We start from the raw sequence: 19159 nt of genomic DNA, 5'->3' as shown, positions 1-19159 counted from the left end.
AGTAGCACTAGCAGTAAGCACCATCGTTTTAGATTCTTAGGATTTGCTCCCCCTGCAATGAATATCCCTGACAAAGGTAGTATCAGTGCTTGATACTAAGCAAGATAATTTTGGTGCCCTCAGAATACTGAACTAGAGTCTTGCAAATATAGTTGTTGAACTTGAATGCCACATCTTACCTGTGTACTGCTAAATACAGTTTAAATACACTGAATGATTTTTGGAGAGAATCATTTCTTAGAGAGTTATATCTGAGGTCACAGAAGATCTCAGCAAGAAACCAAAAGGGTAGTTTCATTTTGTAACAATTCTTTCAATATATAAGAGGATTCTAGTGCAGGAAAGGGCAAAACAATGATATACACAAAATAACCTGAAGAAACTTAGATTTACATGGACAGATCCATAAAATATTAAATAAATAAATACATAAAATAAGTAAAAACAACCACTGTTAAATAATATCCAACTATTTCCTGTTCTGTAATCTACCTGTGGTTATATCATGAGTCTATGATCTCCCACAGCGTTAGATGCTACCTGAGTTTATAAAATGAATTTGGGCATCTGTATTGCTAAAAAGGAGCATCTCTCAGGCAAAATCACAGCCTTTTCCGTGTGCATCAACCTGGTCTCCTCCAAGCTGGTCCCACACATACCAACACAGTCTTTTTTATTCCAGTGGAGTTTCTTTCCAGGTGGGCAGACACACTCGTAGCTTCCCATTGTGTTAAGACATCCGTAGTCGCAGCTACCATTGCTGATGCTGCATTCATCAATATCTGAAAATAAAATCAGAATTTAGTAGACTACTAACCACATGTACGCATGTATGCTGTGCATTATAATCTTCTGTGGATAAGGATATCTGCTCCCGCTTTATCTTTTATTTTGAGTCTGTACAAACACGTATAATAGAGGCTACCTTGACAGCAAACAACTTTGGTGCATAGTGTATGTCCTTACACAGGCACATGCACAGCTTTTACTCTTATAAGGATTTATGCATATGATACAATTTACTTTTTAGGACTAGTCACAGTGAAATTCTTGGAAGGATGCACAAAATACAAAGCATCCTTGAAAGTCTCTGCAGCATCTGAGCAGTATATATATTGCATTATATGGAAAAAACACAAAGGCATAAACATCTGTGAGATTTAATCACTTTTGCTTGTCAAAGAAATAAGTTGTCAACTGTAACTCAAGAGTTTGATTTCAGAAAGGATGCAGATGATAAAGGAAACTATATATTTGACACGAACCAAGCAGCTGAAGGGTAGTTCATTTAGTCTTCAACTCCTCTATAGAAATGAAAGGGAAAAAAAAGCTTTCAAGAAGACAAAGCAATTGCCAGAACCTTGTTGCTGATATTCCATTTAGACTTTCAACTTCACATGCATTAGAAAGTTATTTGGTCAAAATGAACTATGCGTAGTCAACACCTATATAAAACTTCCTTTGCACTCTGCAGAAATTCGGCTGAACTGCTTTTTGGATGAATAAACTATTAACGCAGTGAAGCATCGTTCATGCCAAGGAGCAGGACCTTACAGGAGAACTAGCCTGACAGCAGCACCCTTCTCTTGCTAACAAATGACATGTTTGACCCGGCAAACAGGACGGAGCAGCAGCCATCCATCCGCAGGGCTAGGGCAAGGCTTGTGCCCCCACGGCTCACCTCTCTTCCCCCAGCACCGGGGAGGAAGTCTTCGCCCATAGCACTCCTCAGGACCTGCCCTGCTCCAAACCCTCCCTGGATCACACTTGGGCACCACGTGGGACAATATTAGGTCAAAAATTGTGCTGAGGAACTGGTGGATGGTCAGGCAGGTAGTGCTGCTTCTCAGCCTTCACTGCCTTCCTGGTTGAGCCATCACCTAAAAGCCCTTACTTTGGAGCACAGCCCCAGTGTTGCAGGCAGTGCACTAAGCCCAGACAGCAAACAGGTTTTGCCTATTGAATGTAGCTATCCCTCTGGCTGGTAAAACTGTAACACACTTTTACAAGGCAGGTACCTTGTGTCATTGGATATATTTGTGAATGAGCTGAAATGACACAAAATCGGCACAAAATATGCCAGCTGGCTCCCATTCCGTAGCGATAGGCCTTAAAATGCATCTGTAAAAGGAAAACTGTCATGTAAAATGCGTTTTTAAGGGAGGCTGGGCCATGAATGTTCTTGTGAGTGCCTACCCATCCCTCACAGCCATGCCTGAGGCCAGGCTGACTCCTCCTGGTCTGTGAGAGCACAGGCTGAGTTTGAGCCCATCTTCCCAGACCCCAGTTTGGTGCCTACTGACCCAACCCAAAGCCAGACCAGGAGGGTGCAGGTAGGAAGTGGTGCTAATGAAAGCCTAGAGGTCAAGCCCATGTTTAGACCCTGTGCCCATTAGCAAATACAGGCAGGCTCATACTAGCCAAGTCGTCCTCTTGCTTCTTGGGCCATTTGGTGGGAGCACTCATAGATTCATTTGCTGGAATCCAGCCTGCACAGTTAAGCAAAATATCTAAAAGATGGAAGATATGTCTAAAAAAACAGACTATGGCACCCTAATATGAGACATATTTTTCTGGGAGTCTCCTATTTCTGGGCCAGAGTCAGGACTCCTGGAAGTCCTGGGGAAGCACAAACTGGCTGATGAGACAGTTCCAGCCTTTTTTTCTCAATTTGACACTTGGTGGTCATAGGAGTAGGCTTCTGCTGAGGTGGGCAGTAGAACTTACTTGACAGCCCCTACTTGGAAACACATATAGCCCACTTGGCTCCTGCTGTCGAGCTCTGGCCAAACTGCTCAACCGTGGACTCTTGCTGTCAAGTGCCTCAGTCCAGAATCAAGTCCTGACAGAAGAAGCCAAATTCCCAGAAGTGCTGGTAAATCTGTAGAGTCTACCGGCTTTGCTCTGGTCTCTTAATGAGCCAATACATCCTGTAAGTAGGACTCTCCCTAGATGGGAAGTTTTAGCGCTAGCACCATCCTTCCGAAAGACTCCCTTGTGCCAAACAGCTTTTATGACAAGAGATGCCACGAGGTGAACACCACGAACGGCTGCACCTCTGTGTGAAAGACCCAGAAAGGGGCTGCTGCCATGTGGTTTATTTAATTTCTAGTAGAGGAAAAGCAAGATGGAAAGAAAGCCTATTAGGAGGCAAGCTTTTGCCAAATCTTTCCGAGGGTTCTCAAACACATTATTTCTCCCTAGTTTGAGTGTCTGCTCAGTGCCACATGGAGGACAGCCAAAGTGAATTATTTGTTCCACTGTAAACAGTCCTCTCTGGGGGCAGACTAAAACTAATGGCTGCTCTGAGCTGCAGAGTTCAGGGCCTGAGCATGTCTGGATTCCGATGTGGGCCTTTGGATCTGTCCAATACAGAAAACAAGCATGAGGTTTGGACCTCGCTGTGTTTTTGCCCAAAGTTCGGCCCTGAGCATTTTCAGTCAGAGCCTTGGTCCTGTCTCATTCTTAAAGAATGATGCTGAATCCCACGGCCTTGAGGCGTTCCCTAAGAAAATATATATGGAAGTTAATTAAGGAATAAACAGTGGATGCAAAGATCAGCCTTCCCTTGCCCCACATATCAAAGATCCCCCAAACTTTCAGATTCTGATTCTGTCTTCAGAGCTGCTTTCAAGTGGAGTCTTCCCAAATTCCTGCTTTAGATGGACACCTAATTCTCCTCCTGACTGCATGGTCAATTCACTTGCTGCTGCTGCATATCCTGCTCTACACAAGAGATACTAGCACTCACCTCCTGCACCTTTCTCCTGTGGCCCAAACCAAGGGACACAGGATTGGAGATAAGATGAGCCTTTCACATGACCTCTTTGGTTCAGGCCCTAATGCTACGACTGCTTGACAGATTATGAGATACTGACATTACCCTCTGTTTTCGACAGTTCCTTCAACATGCTTACCCTGGGCTAAGCCTGACTCGGATCGGGACTCAGCTTGAACACACAGCGTATGACGTCTTAGAATCAGCAATTTCTTTACAGCTCAATGCAAGCTTTACTTACATGGTATCTTGAATAGCTGCACAGTATTGTATCCCTCAATCCAGCTTTTACAGAAAAGCATCATATCCTGTGTTCCTCAGCGTTTTGTAACAATAATTTAGATTCAGTGCTTTCATTATCATTTAACCTTTTTACCTGACTTGTGTAATGCCATCCTGCTTGGTTAAAAGCATAGATCAGACTGAAGAGACTTCCCAAACCCCACAAAACAAACTTTTGTTCCCCTTCGGCCAGTACTCTGGACACTATCAAATCTTAGCCTGCTTATTAAGTGTGCAGACAAGAGACCACAGAAGCGTTGGCCAGGCTGGCGGCAGGCGCCCCATGCTGAGATACCCCAGCAGAGAGCGGGCTTAAATCTGACTGTTCTGAAACTCTGTCTTGATCATGCCGAAGCTGAACCTCTAATTTTGAAATGTGGGAGCACTGTCCTATGATGCACTTCTTTTTAAAATACCTCTCCCTGGGATAACCAAACATTAGAGCACCAATTATTTCCAGCTATGCCAAAGAGGCCGAGGAATTGAAGTAGTTTCACTGATGATGGGAACAAGCTATGCCACAGACTTCCCTGATGAGTTTCACAGGCAGTTTTGGTCTCAGTCTTTAAGGACAACTCTGCCTAGCTGCTGTAATCACTCAGAAATTGCCTGTGCTCTGGGTGACTCGTGCAGGCTCACGCACTGCGAGCTCTGCGTGCAAACGCACCTGGGCACGGGAATCCAAGGGAGCTGCTGGGGGGCTTCCCTCCAGCACCTCCTTTGGTGGTGGTACAGGCTCAGCCCTGAGCTCTGTACCTTTCTTTGCCCATTTCTAAAGTGGGGGCAAATACTCTGGACTTTTTCTCCTTTAAAGGGGAATTAGAGAATGTAAAAGGTTTTGAAGGTGGAGTTGGTTAAATGGGTGCCATATGCTCACCCTCCGTGACAACAGGGCAAGATTTTCCCACTTTAGTGACGTCAAAGGAAATTGGTCAGCTAGAATACAGTAAACGACAACTAATACACATAGCTTTTTTAAAGAGTAAAAAAAATCAATAGAGCCACAATGCAAAAATGCTTTGTAAACCCAACATCCTTCTCCTATCCTCTTATTTTTGTCCTCCTCCTGTGAATAATTCCCCTCCTTTGAAAGCACCCAAGGGTGCTCCATGCTCTAGCATCACTAAGGAAGCTCACTGTGCACATGATGTTGGGTACCACAACTCTTAGTCTGATTTTGGGTTCCTTGTGAGAGAAGTGGTGCCTCCCCGCAAGCAGGAAGGCAAGTGCCACAGTTGTGAGCTGTTGGTCTACACTGAGGCTGCGGTGACAGAAGTGCCAGGCAGTCATTTTGCCCTTATGTTCTTCTCTTAGAAATACTTTAGCAGGTTTGGGGCTCTGAAAATTTAGATTTACCCAACTCACGCTATTCTAGCTTTATTTGAATATCTCCAGTTCTAAAATCTTCAGCTTAAAAAAACAAACAAACAAACAAAAAAAAAAACAAAAAAAAACCTCTGGCTCAGTGGACAGTTTACCAAGTGAACAAGCAAACAGATAAGCAAAACTCAGTTCCCAAACCTCCACAGTGTGTCAGTCCATACAAGGTGTAGCCTTTGTGGCAGAGACACTCGAAGCTTCCGGGGTAGTTGATGCAGGTGTGATCACAGGTCCTTTCGAAGGAACACTCATCTATATCTGAATGCAAAGGAAAAGCAGTAAGAAATCAGAATTCAGCTAACCATGATGGACATAATTTCACCATCTGCTGCAACGGCTCATTGACTGATAAGGTAATGGATATCACCGCAGGTAAGATCCAAATAAAACATCAGTTTCACTCCTCCAGAAAGAAAAGACTTGCTCGATTTAGGAATGAAACCGTTAGGAGCAAAACATGAAGACCATAATATGTGTTCTCCATTAGGTGGCAACCTTGAACTGCTGATCGCGGCTTCCCAGCCGCGCTGCGAGAACAGCAGGTTTGGGTGTTTGTGGCACAACGGGAAAAATTGAGGGGCTGAACTGTGTCCTGGCACATTTTCTCTCTTGCTGCGTTACTAAAGCTTTGAATAAACAGTTTTCACCCAATGTAGGAGTCAACCTTTCAACCTTATGGGACAAGCACGTGTGAAAAAGTGAATCAGAAGAACGCCTGAACATCTAAAGATACTAGAGGCACAAGTAAGTTGTGCAGGCAAATACGGCAGTGTCAGGAGAGGAAGGGCTGCAGGAAACCTTGGCCAGAAGTCCTCTTTCTGCCTAAGGCGAGAAAACTTGAACCCTCTCCCTTAACAGAAGTCGGGCCTCTCTGAAAGTCACTGGTCACAAGCGGGAAATGTCTAGAACCTCACAAATCTGTAAGGGCATCACGCCCAAGTCCTACACCCACGTGTTAGTGCAAGAGCTATCATGTTGAATGAAACATTCTATTTTTCACCCTGCTACCATAAATGCTTGATACCGTTTGATAGTGAATGCATACATTAACAGTGCTGTGAACAGCTTTATATTATCTCCAATTTTAAGAGTATCAAAATATCTACAGGAAGAAAATGCACAACATGGAAAGCAATCACACAGGCAAAAATATAATACAGAAGGAAACACACATGACAAACAGAAAAATTATCCTCTCTGGTTTTGCACATGCATCAGTCACTACGATTGAGCAACACGAAAAGGACTATTGAGATTTTCTTTTTCCCCTATACACTTACTTCATTTTTAATGCATTCTCTTATGTATTTTAAAATATCACTACTTGAGTTCTGAAAGTAGTTTCTTTTTAGGGTTTCCTTTATAGCCTTGGAAATATGTAGCTTTCAAATACGCATAAATGGCAAACTGTTTCGGCTTTCTCTAAATAAATACATAAAATAAAATCATTGGGGAATGAACACCACAGTTAGAGTTTTAAAGGACTTTTAACACATAGGAAGCCAAACCATACATCAGGGTTTCATTCACGTGTAACCTTGCTCACTGCATGGCACTGCAAGAAACATACAAAAGTGGTTCATTTTCTAGCCTCTAACTTGCCTTGGAAAATCTTTTCTCGGCGGGCAAAAAAAAAGTATTTTTCAATACCACCCTGGTGCCACAGACGACATTTCTATCAATCAATTGGGGTGTTACATACTGGGGCTAACCTTTACAGTTTTCTCTCACATTACCAAGGATGCCCCTCCTTGCCCGGGGAAACAGCAGCCTGTCTAACAACATGACCAGTCACCTGCTTGCCAAGCCACAGGCCCTCCAGATGGACAAAGGCGTTTCAGCTATACGAAATATCAGCCACTCAGACCTACACTGTTCACCCTGGCTAGCTGAGATGCTGAAACAAACACTTCGACTATAATACAAGGACTGCTATAAAATGCTTTTTAGCCGTTTAAGGCCTTCCTCCCGCCTCCTGCCGCTGTTCCCATAAACCCAACCCCTGCTGGATTCAGCATCTTGCTCTGGCCGGTTGCACGTGGGAAGCCTCAGCGTGGATTTTTCCTTGCTATAACAATAAAGCCTTTGGAGGCGACCCCTTCGAGCCGGCCTCGGGCAGGGCTGCAGAGTCATCAGCACCCTGAGGAATTCGTCACTGCGCATAGAAAAGGGGAAAACATGCACCACGTAGCCTTTGCTAAAGGTGGCGCCGGCAGCGCAAGGCAGGATGCCGAGGTCCTCCCACCGCTTCTTTCTGGAGATTCCAAAACGGGGGCTCTGGGTGCTGCTACCCCGCAGCCCCCAGGAACTTTGAAGGCAGTTTGTGCCTTTGCGGTGCCCCACAGTTCCTGGCCGTATCCACCTCGAGCAGGCCTGCGTATTTCCAACTACCCCCTCGAAGCTGGCATTCTTCAGCAGGAACAGCAGCCTGGTTGCCTGCCACCTTCCCAGACCTGGCTTTCAAACACCACTCAGCACACAAGAGGGACTCAACGAAGCTCTCCAACCATGGTCGTCTTTGCGCAAGCAACGCTACATAGTTCGCTAACATTACCCACCACCAGGAGTGCTGAAAAGCGAACTTTGGGGGTTTGAGGTGCTTTTCAAGAAATTCAGATTTATTTAAATTAAGCATTTAAGCTCTTTTAACACAGGACGTCAAAATGATTAGTTGTGAAGGAGCCGTAGCAGAACACTTCAAACATGTTTTAAAACACTTAAAAATGTTTTAATCCTATTTTTAGTTGAATTTGGCATGAATTCATAAATAGCCCTAGCTGTCTCAGAACACTTCAGATCTGCTAGTGCATTTACTTGACAGAAGAACACATTTGCTTTACTTCCACCGAGGTGAAAAATTTACATCCCACCCACCCCTATAATCAGCGCATGGGATTGTGTTCTCCCAGTGCGTTAGGAGACATCTTCAGAGCTAAAAGCTTGAAGCTTTTATGATTCCTGGGACTAGTTTCACCTCTGATAGCACGGGACAAGTTCCCTGCCAGAAGTAATTTTTCCAGGAGTCCCAGTGGGCAGCACATAAATCAAAGGCGAGGAACTCCCTACTTCCCAGAAGGGCTCACTACACCCTGGCCATCCCAACTCTCTCTAAAGGCACTTTGACCACAGAGTCTCCAGTTTTCCTTCCAGTTGGTGTTTCCAGAACCTAACGGCACCATAAAATCCAGCATTTTGTCTATCAACCCACATCCTCAAAGATCATATTCAAAGGGCAGAAGCATTCCTTTATTTTTCGATTCCAAAAGGTTGTTCAATGGTTTAATAGAAGAGCAGGAGTTTCCTGTGTTTAACACAGTCGTTGCCAGTAATGGTCATTTTTTAGGGTTATTTTCTTGGCTCTGTTCCTCTTGTTTCAAGTCGGCATTTGCGGGTTTTATTGTTAGTTTCTTCTTCTTCTTCTTCTTTTTGGTTATTCTTTCATACATTAAATGATGCCTCAACAACCTATATTTTCCTTGAATCTAATGTTAGTAAGGAGGTGTCAGATTGCCAATACTGGAAAGTAAATCCTTCCGCCTTTTTAAGACCAGAGAGTTTCTGCAGATATAATTCCCCACGAGATGCATCCCAGTGCTCACACAAGGGAGTGGGTAGAAAGCAGCTCGCTTGCTGTGCTCCTTCAGCCCTGTCCTTTCCACTGCTACCACCAGCAGTACAGCAGCACTAGCCATCATGTTGGTTTCATTGCTGTGCTTGCCTTGCGGTCTGCTCTTTTCTTATTGCTTTTTCTCTCTGTGACAATTCTCAGAATAATTAAAAGCAACTGATAATGTGAGAATTCCAACAGAACGCATGACTCCAAAAGCATGAGCATTGCCAGCAAGCAGCTCAATACCAAGAGTTTAAAGGTGAGGCTGATACACAACACTGGAGTTTTGAAGTGGCACGAGGAGCACAAGCCGATGTAGAAACTGCTACAGCTTCTTGTACCTTTGGCCACATTTCACCTGCACAAAGGTGAGAAATCCAAATGAACAACTACAGAAACGAACAATTTAATGCCCAATTGGCCCAAACAAACATTAAAAATTTAATGAATATGGATTTTCCCCTTCCCCTCTTTCTTACTATTATTTTATTTGTTAATATTAAAGTGATGACATTGTTTAGTGGAGGCTAGTCCACTTTTGTCCAAGACATACATTAAACAAAACAGTTAATTTATGAAACTGGGAGGCTCTTTCCAAAACAGAGGCCATGTGATACTTGAATAAGAGTTTCGTTTTTGCCATCTGAATTATTTTTCATGGGGTCTGAAAATAAACACAGCAAGGAGAGATCATTATTATTTGATAATACTGTTTGTATTACAAGAGAACAAGACAGGAGGGTCCCAGAGACGATCAAGAGAAGTTCAGGTGGGGATGTGGGGCAAAAAGCAGACTGGAATGGCTCTGGGCTCTGTGAGCAAAGAAACCATCGGATATTTGGTTTGTCTGGGTTCAGTGAGGCCAGGAATGACGTGTACTCTAGATTCTAGAGAAAGCCTATGCATTATACTTAAATACACTGATTTCAAGTAGAAATGAACTGGAAAACAAATCCCCCTCCCCAACTCCTTAGAAAAGGAAATGCCCATCTGCAACAATCAATTCCTTCCTCAGTGGAAGTGGCGCACAAGGCCTTCAATGCTGGTAGATCACCAATGGCCAAAAATGGCCACTCTGTGACTCTAACACCTTGAGAAGCAAAAATCACAGCTCCACACACCCAGCCCTTGTTCCAGTTAGCTTAAGTACGCCTTTGGCAGAAAAGGTTCGGATAGATGTTACAGCTGCTATGGAGGGTGCAGTGAAGAACTCGCACAGCAAGGACCTATCATGGATGCTACAAGGAGCACACGCAGCAAGGACCCTGTGACTGGCAGATCCATGTGTTAGCGGTGCTCACCACCCAGGGGGGAAGCAACTGCTCGTGTGTCGCAGCACGGCTGCCACTGCATTGCGCACCACAAGATGCCACTCGCTGTGGTGGACTTACCTCCCGACACCGCGCCACAGCAGGACGTGCTCTCCCAGCACACACATCCACAGCAATGTGGTTTTGCTCTGGCCTTCTTAGGTACCCCTGGTTTGTCCACCTGAGCCACACATGGATTCAGGGTAGAGTGCTCCACTCAGCTGCTTGCAGCCGCACCACCAAACCCAAGGCCAGGTAGAACGTGTTGCATTCGCGTTTCTCAGCCTCCACATCGCTGCCTCCTCTGAGAAACAGAGCCTTTCCCTTTTCCCAGTCATTAAACACACACACCTACAAGCTCTAAAGAACTGTTGTATGATGTTTTTAAAATAAACACTAACGCTTTTTTACATATATTGTGGCTGAAAGTTATTTTCTGGGTTCCCCGCCTCCATCCTCCAATTTCTGCAGGGAACTGATACCACCCATGTAACGTTCTTCACCTTACAGCCTTCCCAGAGTGGTTTCCAACAATATTTGACAGATGTTAGGGAAACCACATATCTTAATCTGAGAAGTTGCTGGACCAGAGGGAGTCATATTCAAGCTACATTCTCCAACAAATGCTGGTTTAAATTCAGCGTTGGGAAAGTTATTTTGCTACAGCAGCTCTATGACAGCATTTCCATCATATTTCAAGCTTTCTTATCCAAAGCGACTTACGCCTGTTCACAGTTAGTAAAAATACATCCTCCATCTCAGGACATAACTCTCAACACACATCCAGCACCCACCAGAAGGGATGGCTAATGCCTAACTTCTCCCTACATTTCAGAGTCTAATAGTAAAACCAGTGAAGAGGTAGCACAGAAAGATGCAGTCATACACACACCTTCCATTTCACTGCTTCCCTCCGAGTGCTTCTGCCACAGACTAGCAAAAAAAAATAAAAAAGAAACAAAAAGAACAAAACCCCAAACACCTTAACCCAAACCTTTAAAAGTAATTGAAAATCCACACCCAGCCAGGCTTGCCACTGCTTGATTGACTTGCAACCAAGTCAACTTGTTGCTGAGACTTAATTGTTAATAACATACTAATGATCTGCACAAGAAACACTTCTGGCATTAATTACTACACTTTTAATGTGAATGCAAATGCATAGGTAGCACAGTCACATCTTGTGTTTCAAAAGCTTAAGTGGGGAACTCTGTCCATTATGGCTAATTTTGACTTGAACCAGAGCATTTATTTACTTAGGAATTTTACTGCTCACAGTTAACTACATGATTAGTGAAGACCAAATGTAACACACTAATCAGGGAATGAAGGACTTCTGAAGGAAATTGATTCTGCTTGCAAGGAAATGTGCTTTTTATTAGAGATGATTTGCTCTAAGAATGCAAAGTGGTAGTAAAACAATAAATGCATATAAACTGTAGAAGAAGCCTGCAGACTCTGCTAGAGAGAGATACAGTAACTAACCAAAAACCTGTGACTTATTATGCAAGCATTCCAGGAAGGAAGTATTTCAAGGATTTAGCAGTACAGAATAAAATTACTATTACTCAGCTTCAGAAATGGGCACACAGTGGCAACCAGTGCCAAATTCTGAGGCATTTTCTCTGAGGGTTTCTCTAATCTAGGTTAGGCCACTCTTCTATGTAGTACTCAAAACCTGTTGCTTTGGCTCAGTTGAGAAATAAAAAATTGGCTCATCACAGAACAGTTGAGGTGATTGTTGACTCATGGTCAACTTGTTGTCTATCAGGACACTCAGGTCCCTCTCTGCAGAGCTGCTCTCCAGCAGGGCAACCCCCAGCTTGTGCTGGGTTTATTCCACCTATGTGCATTGGGTTATCCCTCTCCAGGTGCATGACCCTGCACTTGCCTTTGTTGAACTACATGAGATTCCTCTCTGCCCGTCTCTCCAGCCTGCCCAGGTCCCTCTGGATGGCAGTGCAGCCCTCTGGGGTACCAGGCGCTGCTGCCAGTTCTGCATCCTCAGCAAACTTGCTGAGGGGGCACTCGGTCCCTTCATCCAGGTCACTCATGATTAAGTTGAACAGGACAGGACCCAGGACTCACCCCTGGGGGATCAGCTACAGGCCTCCAACTAGACCCTGCACCACTGATCACAACCCTTTGAGTTCTGCCATTCAGCCGCTTCTCCAGCCACCTCACCACCCATCCATCTAGCCCTCACTTCCCGAGCTTGCCTATGAGGATGCCATGGGAAACGCTGTCAAAAGCCTCGCTGAAGTCAATGCAGACACCATCCGCTGCCCTCCCCTCATCTATCCAGACAGTCACTGCATCATAGAAAGCCAATGGGTTGGCTAAGCATGATTTTCCATTGCTGAATCCATGTTGACTAATCCTGATCACCTCTTAACCTTCACAGGCCTGGAAATGACATCCAGAACAAGCTGTTTCATCATCTTTCCAAGGACAGATGTGAGACCAACTGGTCTGTAGCTTCCTGGGTCCTTCTTCACGACCTCTTTGAAGACTGGGGTGATATTTGCTTTCTTCCACTTCTTTTGTGTATCCAAAGTTGAGAGATCACTCTTTCTACTGGAAGTATAGACATTTTTTTTTCCCCATGGAATGAATACATTTAATGCTAGCAAGATGACTGTGCTCACTTAGTCTGAACTCCTGCCTTACACAGCCTGTAATACTTTGCTTGGTAACCTTAGAAAGCATCACTTTTTTCAGAAAGGACAGTAGAAAAGTTTTTCTGGACTGAGCTCTTAGTCTTACCAGTTTATTTTCTAAAGTTCAACTCAGTGATCCTTTTTAGTTGCTAAATTTGGCAAAGGCTGAATAATTTCACTTAAAAGAGTATAATGCATACCTGATCCTTCCTGGAATCAGCAGGTATCTCCCAATATATTTTTCATTTTTTTTTTTCATCTGAGGTTACTCACAAGAAAGCAGAATTCCAGCTAAGTAGCTCCTTTGGGCTGGCTGGCTGCCCCCACTAATTCCTATCACCTGAGCAGTTACCATCAGAAGACAGCAATCATTCACCAGTCCCTTCAGTGGTTACAAGAACTGCAATAGTTAGATCCCTCTCTGACGACAGGCACTGAGGGGATGAGTCTTAACCCAGCAAAGTCATCACCATCACTAACATCAAGAGCAACCAGCTCCCAGCTGTTTACCTAGAAGTAGCAGCAAAGGGAAATGCAGCTGGGAAGAACAAGGCCGTACAGTTGGGGGAGTCTTTAAAGGCAAATGACAGCTCCTTTTCTTTATCTCTGCTCTTAATCCTTATCCAAGGATCCCAGTTAGCCTTCAGGGAACCGCTGTGCTTATCCCTGAGGTTTGCAAGCAGAGGTGAAGCAGGTTAAAAACTGGAACTTGGCAATAAAGTTGTAGGCCTAAACTGTTTGCTTCCTCTCCAGAGTAAATACAACCCTTTTTTTAGGAACTCTTCCAAGTGAGTTTTATGTGAGATCACGTACCAACAAATTAATTTCCCCTTCTCTTTCAGTTTCTTTCAAAAACTTCCAATTTAATTTTCTGCCACAGAGTCCACAAGCTCACCCTCTTCCACAAGCTTCCCTCAAGGCTTTCTCAGAGGGAGAAACAGGGCTGCAGAACAACATCTTAGGGCAGTAAATATCTATTCCCTATGTGTTTCCCTACAGGCTGTGCCAAGAGAACTGACCACCATACATTCCTCTTCCTGTCAGCACCACAGAGCCAATTCTGCTCCCAGGCACTGAGTAGGGTTTTGTTCTGCCTCATGCATCAGCTGCTGAGCTATTTGCTTGCTTTTGAAACACCCAAAGCTTTGCTTTGCCTTAGGGGATGGGAAGATTTATAGGTTGGGATGGAAAGAAGCAGAATTCGGCAACTTCAGCCAGGCAAGAATTGGCAGCTAACTTTGGGGGCTTTCAGGATATCCTTCAATGCAGTTGGTGGGATTTGGCCCAAGACTTTTAAAATTTCTGTAAATAAAATATATCATCATCATTACCATTATTATTATCATTATTGCATTATTACTTCTCTGCTGTTTGGCAAAGACAGAGGTTTTCAACATTTTCTCCCTGGAGTATCATGAAGACCTCCATTTTATTCTTTATTTTTTGTAAGCAGAAGCAAACTGAAAAAGAAATAATGGTAGAGGATTACCTGATAAATTCACTTTCTGGCAGATAATAATTTCTTTTATTATCTTAAACACCGTAGCGCAAAATTAAATGTTAAATCCCATAATGCAAGGAGAGTTGAAGAATGCCACTAGAGACTGTTGAGGCAGAAAATGGCCATCCCAAGTTTCCTTTTCCCCCGTTTTCTCAGTTGTGCTGAGGGAAGATGGGGCCAAACTCTTCTCAGTGGTGGCCACTGACCGGACAAGGGGTAAAGGGCACAAGTTCCACCTGCATGTGAGGAAGGATTTCCTTCCTGTGAGGGTGACAGAGCCCTGGAACAGGCTGCCCAGAGAGGCTGTGGAGCTTCCTTCTCTGGAGATTTTCCAAACCTGCCTGGATGCCACCGTGTGCCATGTGCTCTAGCTGTCCCTGTTGGAGCAAGGGGTTTGGACTAGCTGATCCCTAGAGATCCCTTCCAACTTAACCAGTCTGGAATTCTGTGATCTGATCAGCTCTCCTCAGAGACTGAGGAATGAGGCAAACAATGCTGGGCAGTGTGGTCAGCTGTGAGCCACTACGGCCGTGGCTTCTCCCCCAGTCTGTGCAACCACTCCAACTTATTCCATCTGAGGAGCAGTTTGCTGGGAGAGGCCCCCACTGTGTGCTGCAGTTTTGGAGAGACAGAGTCCTGGCAGCCTGCCTTCCAAGGAGCCCATGTATGTGCCCGTGTGGCATCCCCTCTAGAGCCCCTCTGTACAGACACTCCACAGCCTCACATACAGTCCCCCAGGCACTTCAAGGGAAAACTTCAGGGATGCCCAGCTGCCCTCAGGCAGGGGAGGGGGTAGAGGAGACTTAAGCAAGGGCCCTCTCCCAGGAGGGCTTGTAGAGAGATGCACCAACCACTCAAGACAGCTCTGGAAATACAAGTTTTAAAGGAAATCTGTTTTTCCCTGTGAGAAAGCTTTTGAGGTCTTTTATGGAACAGAAAACAAAACTGCAAATACCTAGATGCAATGGCAAAAAAGTAAGAAATCTTCCCAAGGTCACAAACATGAAGGCAGTCACGGTAGATAAGCCTGAAAAAATGAGAGGATAATTTCAAATCATTACAGTTTTTCACTGTCCAGCTCTTGACACTTAGCCTCACCATGAGCTCAAGATGATTCTCTCATCCTTTTTTCTCCCCTTGTTGTTATCCTTGTAATTAATTTGTTGTAATGATTTTTAAAAGGACTAGAAGATTTAATAATGTACTATAGGGATCTGAACTCGAGTAAAGGACAACTATCTTATAAAAACAATCTATCCAATAGTATCAACAATGCATAAGTATCTTTAACAGTATTGTTCATTTTTAGAACCTATTAATTTTAAAAATCAATATAAATTGAGCTAAGCACTTCACTTGCTGACAAGCACTTTGCTTGCTTCTTTCTTTGAAGAGAGTTACAAAAAATCTACATGCTATGGAATCAGTGAGTGCTAGACTTGCTTGATGAAAGGCCAGGTGCCAGAGTGAAGTAGGCATAAATATATTTGCAGGCTTTCAGTGACAACCAGAAAAAGGCCCACATAGCTGTGGTAAATGAGTCTGACTTAAAACTGTGTCTCTGAATGCTTAGTTTGGGAAATCAAAGTGCAACTATAGCCAATGGTACATTTGATAGCCTGATCTATGGACGGCGCTAGCAGTACCAACAAAGGTGCAACACTGTGGGCACTGGCACGTGGTGTGCTTGGATGGCAGCTCTTCTTGGCTTAGAAGCTCTTCTTCCATACGTGACAGTCAGGCAGCCTCACTTAGGAGGCCTCTATGCTTTGAGTGCTGCTTGGAGGGCAGCTTCGATCTGCTCGGATATGAGGTAAAACAGAAAGAGACAGGGAAAGAAAAGACGGAGTTTCTTAAAACAGGAGGCTGGAATTTTGTCAGTGCTTGGGCTGATTACAGACTTCCCAGACATTACCCTTGCTCTTGGGTCTATGCACACCTGCCCTGGTTCTTTCCCACCCTTCCCAGCCCCTTCCAGCAAGGGTTTTGCTGTGCTCAGGCCCCTCCATTTACTAATCTGAGGAACCCAGCAGGAGGTAGTTGGCTTTGGCTCCTATTACGCTTATCCTCTTACCATTGTTTTGCCAGGACAATCTAAAACACAATTAAAGACAATGCTTTCCCAACATTTTTAAGGAAACAAAGTACTTTCATCAAAACATTGCCAAGATTTTATGAGCAAAGATGTATTCTTTTCCAAAAATCAATCATTTTCCAAGGCAAAGGCAAGTTGAGTTATCTACTGCTATTACGGCAATAAACTGTGCTACTATCTCAAGTGCTTGGAGTAGGATAAACCATATATCAAGAGCGGGAGCACATTAAAATAAAATTCAGGCAGGTTTATTTGTTTCCCTACAAACATAAACACAGCATATAGTAGTCTTTACTCTCCTCAAGCCACTATTTACACAGCATCTCTGCAAGAGCAACTTAACAGTCTGATGAGATAAATGTAAAAACAAAGGCTTTACCTTCTGCATACTAAGCAAGGAATAGTCCCTCTGTCCTGCAACACACTTGCAAATCATTCTCTTTGCCAAACTCTCTCTGTCACCCTTGAGTAGCAGCTAGTGAGACCTCTTGAAGGAATAAGAGGATTTGGGTGTAAATTTGACCTAGTGTTACCTGACAGTGCTGAAAGACTATGACTGTTGCCGTTCGCTGTCTCCGGCCGTGCAGTCTCCGGACTCAGCTCTGGGCAATGTAACATGTTCACCCAGAGGTCGGGTTCTCCGGGGCCATCCTACCCTGCTAGGGGACAAACCATGTAACACCAATATGGTTGAAGTGGAGTGCCTTTATTGTTTACTGCTCACTACAGTTACGCTCCTTGCGAATTGTAGGAAGGGCAAATGTCCCTCAAAAAATACTTAATGGAAACACCCTACAAATGTGCTTCGAAAAATATCCCATGCAGCAAAACCCCAGAAAATAATCCTCCATTTGTTCGTCTCTCAGGGCCTAGAGCTCACCTCACCGGTCCTAAGTAGGGCTCACCACCAAGGTACCTGCACAAGCGCTAACGGTTCCTACCATGGCTATGGGGAGATAATCACCCCCTTTGCTTCAGCTGGTTCAGGTCCTCATTCAGAACAGAAGGGTAGGTGAAAGCAACAGGAAATGGCAAATTTTCTGATCACTTGGGCTAGGGATTTCACTGCAATCCTGTACAGCACTTAGTGTAACTGATCTCTTACATTAGTCAAGGTGATTAAATGAGCAAGGGCTGTAACAGGCATTATCTCAAGGTGCACTGCTGCAATGGTGGAGAATATATATGCACACAGTACATTTCTGGGTCCCTTTAAGAACAATTTCTATTGAATTACAGCTTTCAGCACTATTTATCAAAAGATTATTGTTTGTGGAAGAATGCTACCTTCCTGCTCCAACTATTCCAAGGCTGACTCACATCCTGGTAATTCATTAATACATAATATGATTTCAGTCCAGTAAAATCATTTCTGGACTATATACATAATAAATCCTAGAGCATCAACTGAAAAATATATCTCAAATTCTCTGTCTAAGCACTAATGGAACATTTTACTTGGCTTCCCACACACATTATCAAGGGGAAGGGGCCAGATGGAGCTGTAAAAAGCAATTTGATAGCGATCTACTTTACAGAGTTTAACACAGGAGCACAAGAGCCTCCCTACCAAAGGAGACCCGAGGTCAAACTAATCTAGTGTCTTACTTCCAACAGTAGCCAGTCAGAAGCTTCATGGGAAAATGGAGGTGAAGTGATCTGTCCCATCTGCCCTCCCCACCATGGGTCTCATCCTATTAAAAATTAATTTAAAGCCTAGATTGTGGGGTCTAATATTCCTTCCAAGCAGTGGCAACTGCAGAAAATTCTCTTTTAATTTACACTAACTCTGTATGTGCCGCAGAGGAGAGAAACGGGGCTGAGGGGAATGTGTTTGTTTTCAAGTTTCAGCAGCCGCAATTGTTACAACCAATGTGGCAGATACCATCACTTGGCAAACAAACTTGTACCGGCTAGCACTGCTTAGACTTTACGCCTGGGGCATTTATTCTTTCTGGGTATGATCTTGCAGCCCTCTTTTTCTCACAGAGGCAGACTGTACCACTACTGACAGTCTCACTGACACCAAGAGTAAGCAACAAGTATAACAGAAAAGGTTTGAGAAATATCCCATTTACTGACAGTGTAACACGTTACTTCCCAGCTGAGTATTTTTTTAAACTTGATGCTAGGAGCAATATAGTGCCTGTCATAAGCAAGATATGCCCTGGAGAAAATCTACACAGGGAATGAACATTGGTGACAGGGATATTTTCTCACTACGAGATAGTCTGTTTTTTCCAAGCAGCCCCCAGTATTTCCTCCAGCGATAGGAAATCACAGATTGTCCTGGTGAGATAGAAGTGTAGCTCTGCTGAGCTCAATAGTCTCCTTCCGTATATAAGTGAGAGCAAAATGAAGCCTTGGATACTTTCTCTGGCTGCTGAAGACCTAAAAGTTACAGTAATTGCATGTATGAACTCCAGCAGAAGCCAGTGCGTGCAGTTTTAAGCATTCTACTCCTCGCTCCAGACTGCAAATCGTCTATGGGATCAGCCACCAGCCTCACAGGGACACAGGCCTCCTCTTCACTAGCTGCAGGG

The 19159-nt window shown here is 44.1% G+C and overlaps 1 protein-coding gene across 1 annotated transcript in view; it reads right to left on the bottom strand.

The window, feature by feature from the left end:
- Window positions 1-19159, bottom strand: part of SCUBE1 (signal peptide, CUB domain and EGF like domain containing 1) — a 183642-nt gene that overhangs the window by 18346 nt on the left and 146137 nt on the right. The window contains 2 exon segments of the mRNA XM_088525634.1: window positions 660-782; window positions 5582-5698. Of these exon segments, the coding sequence (XP_088381760.1) occupies window positions 660-782; window positions 5582-5698 (240 nt within the window).

The sequence above is a fragment of the Tinamus guttatus genome, unplaced genomic scaffold (assembly GCF_059628265.1).
Source record: "Tinamus guttatus ecotype Peru unplaced genomic scaffold, ASM5962826v1 Tinamus_guttatus_pri_ptg000229l, whole genome shotgun sequence".
Lineage (NCBI taxonomy): Eukaryota > Metazoa > Chordata > Aves > Tinamiformes > Tinamidae > Tinamus > Tinamus guttatus.
The sequence above is the reverse complement of the archived record's forward strand: the minus strand, read 5'-3'. Positions and strand labels throughout refer to the sequence as shown.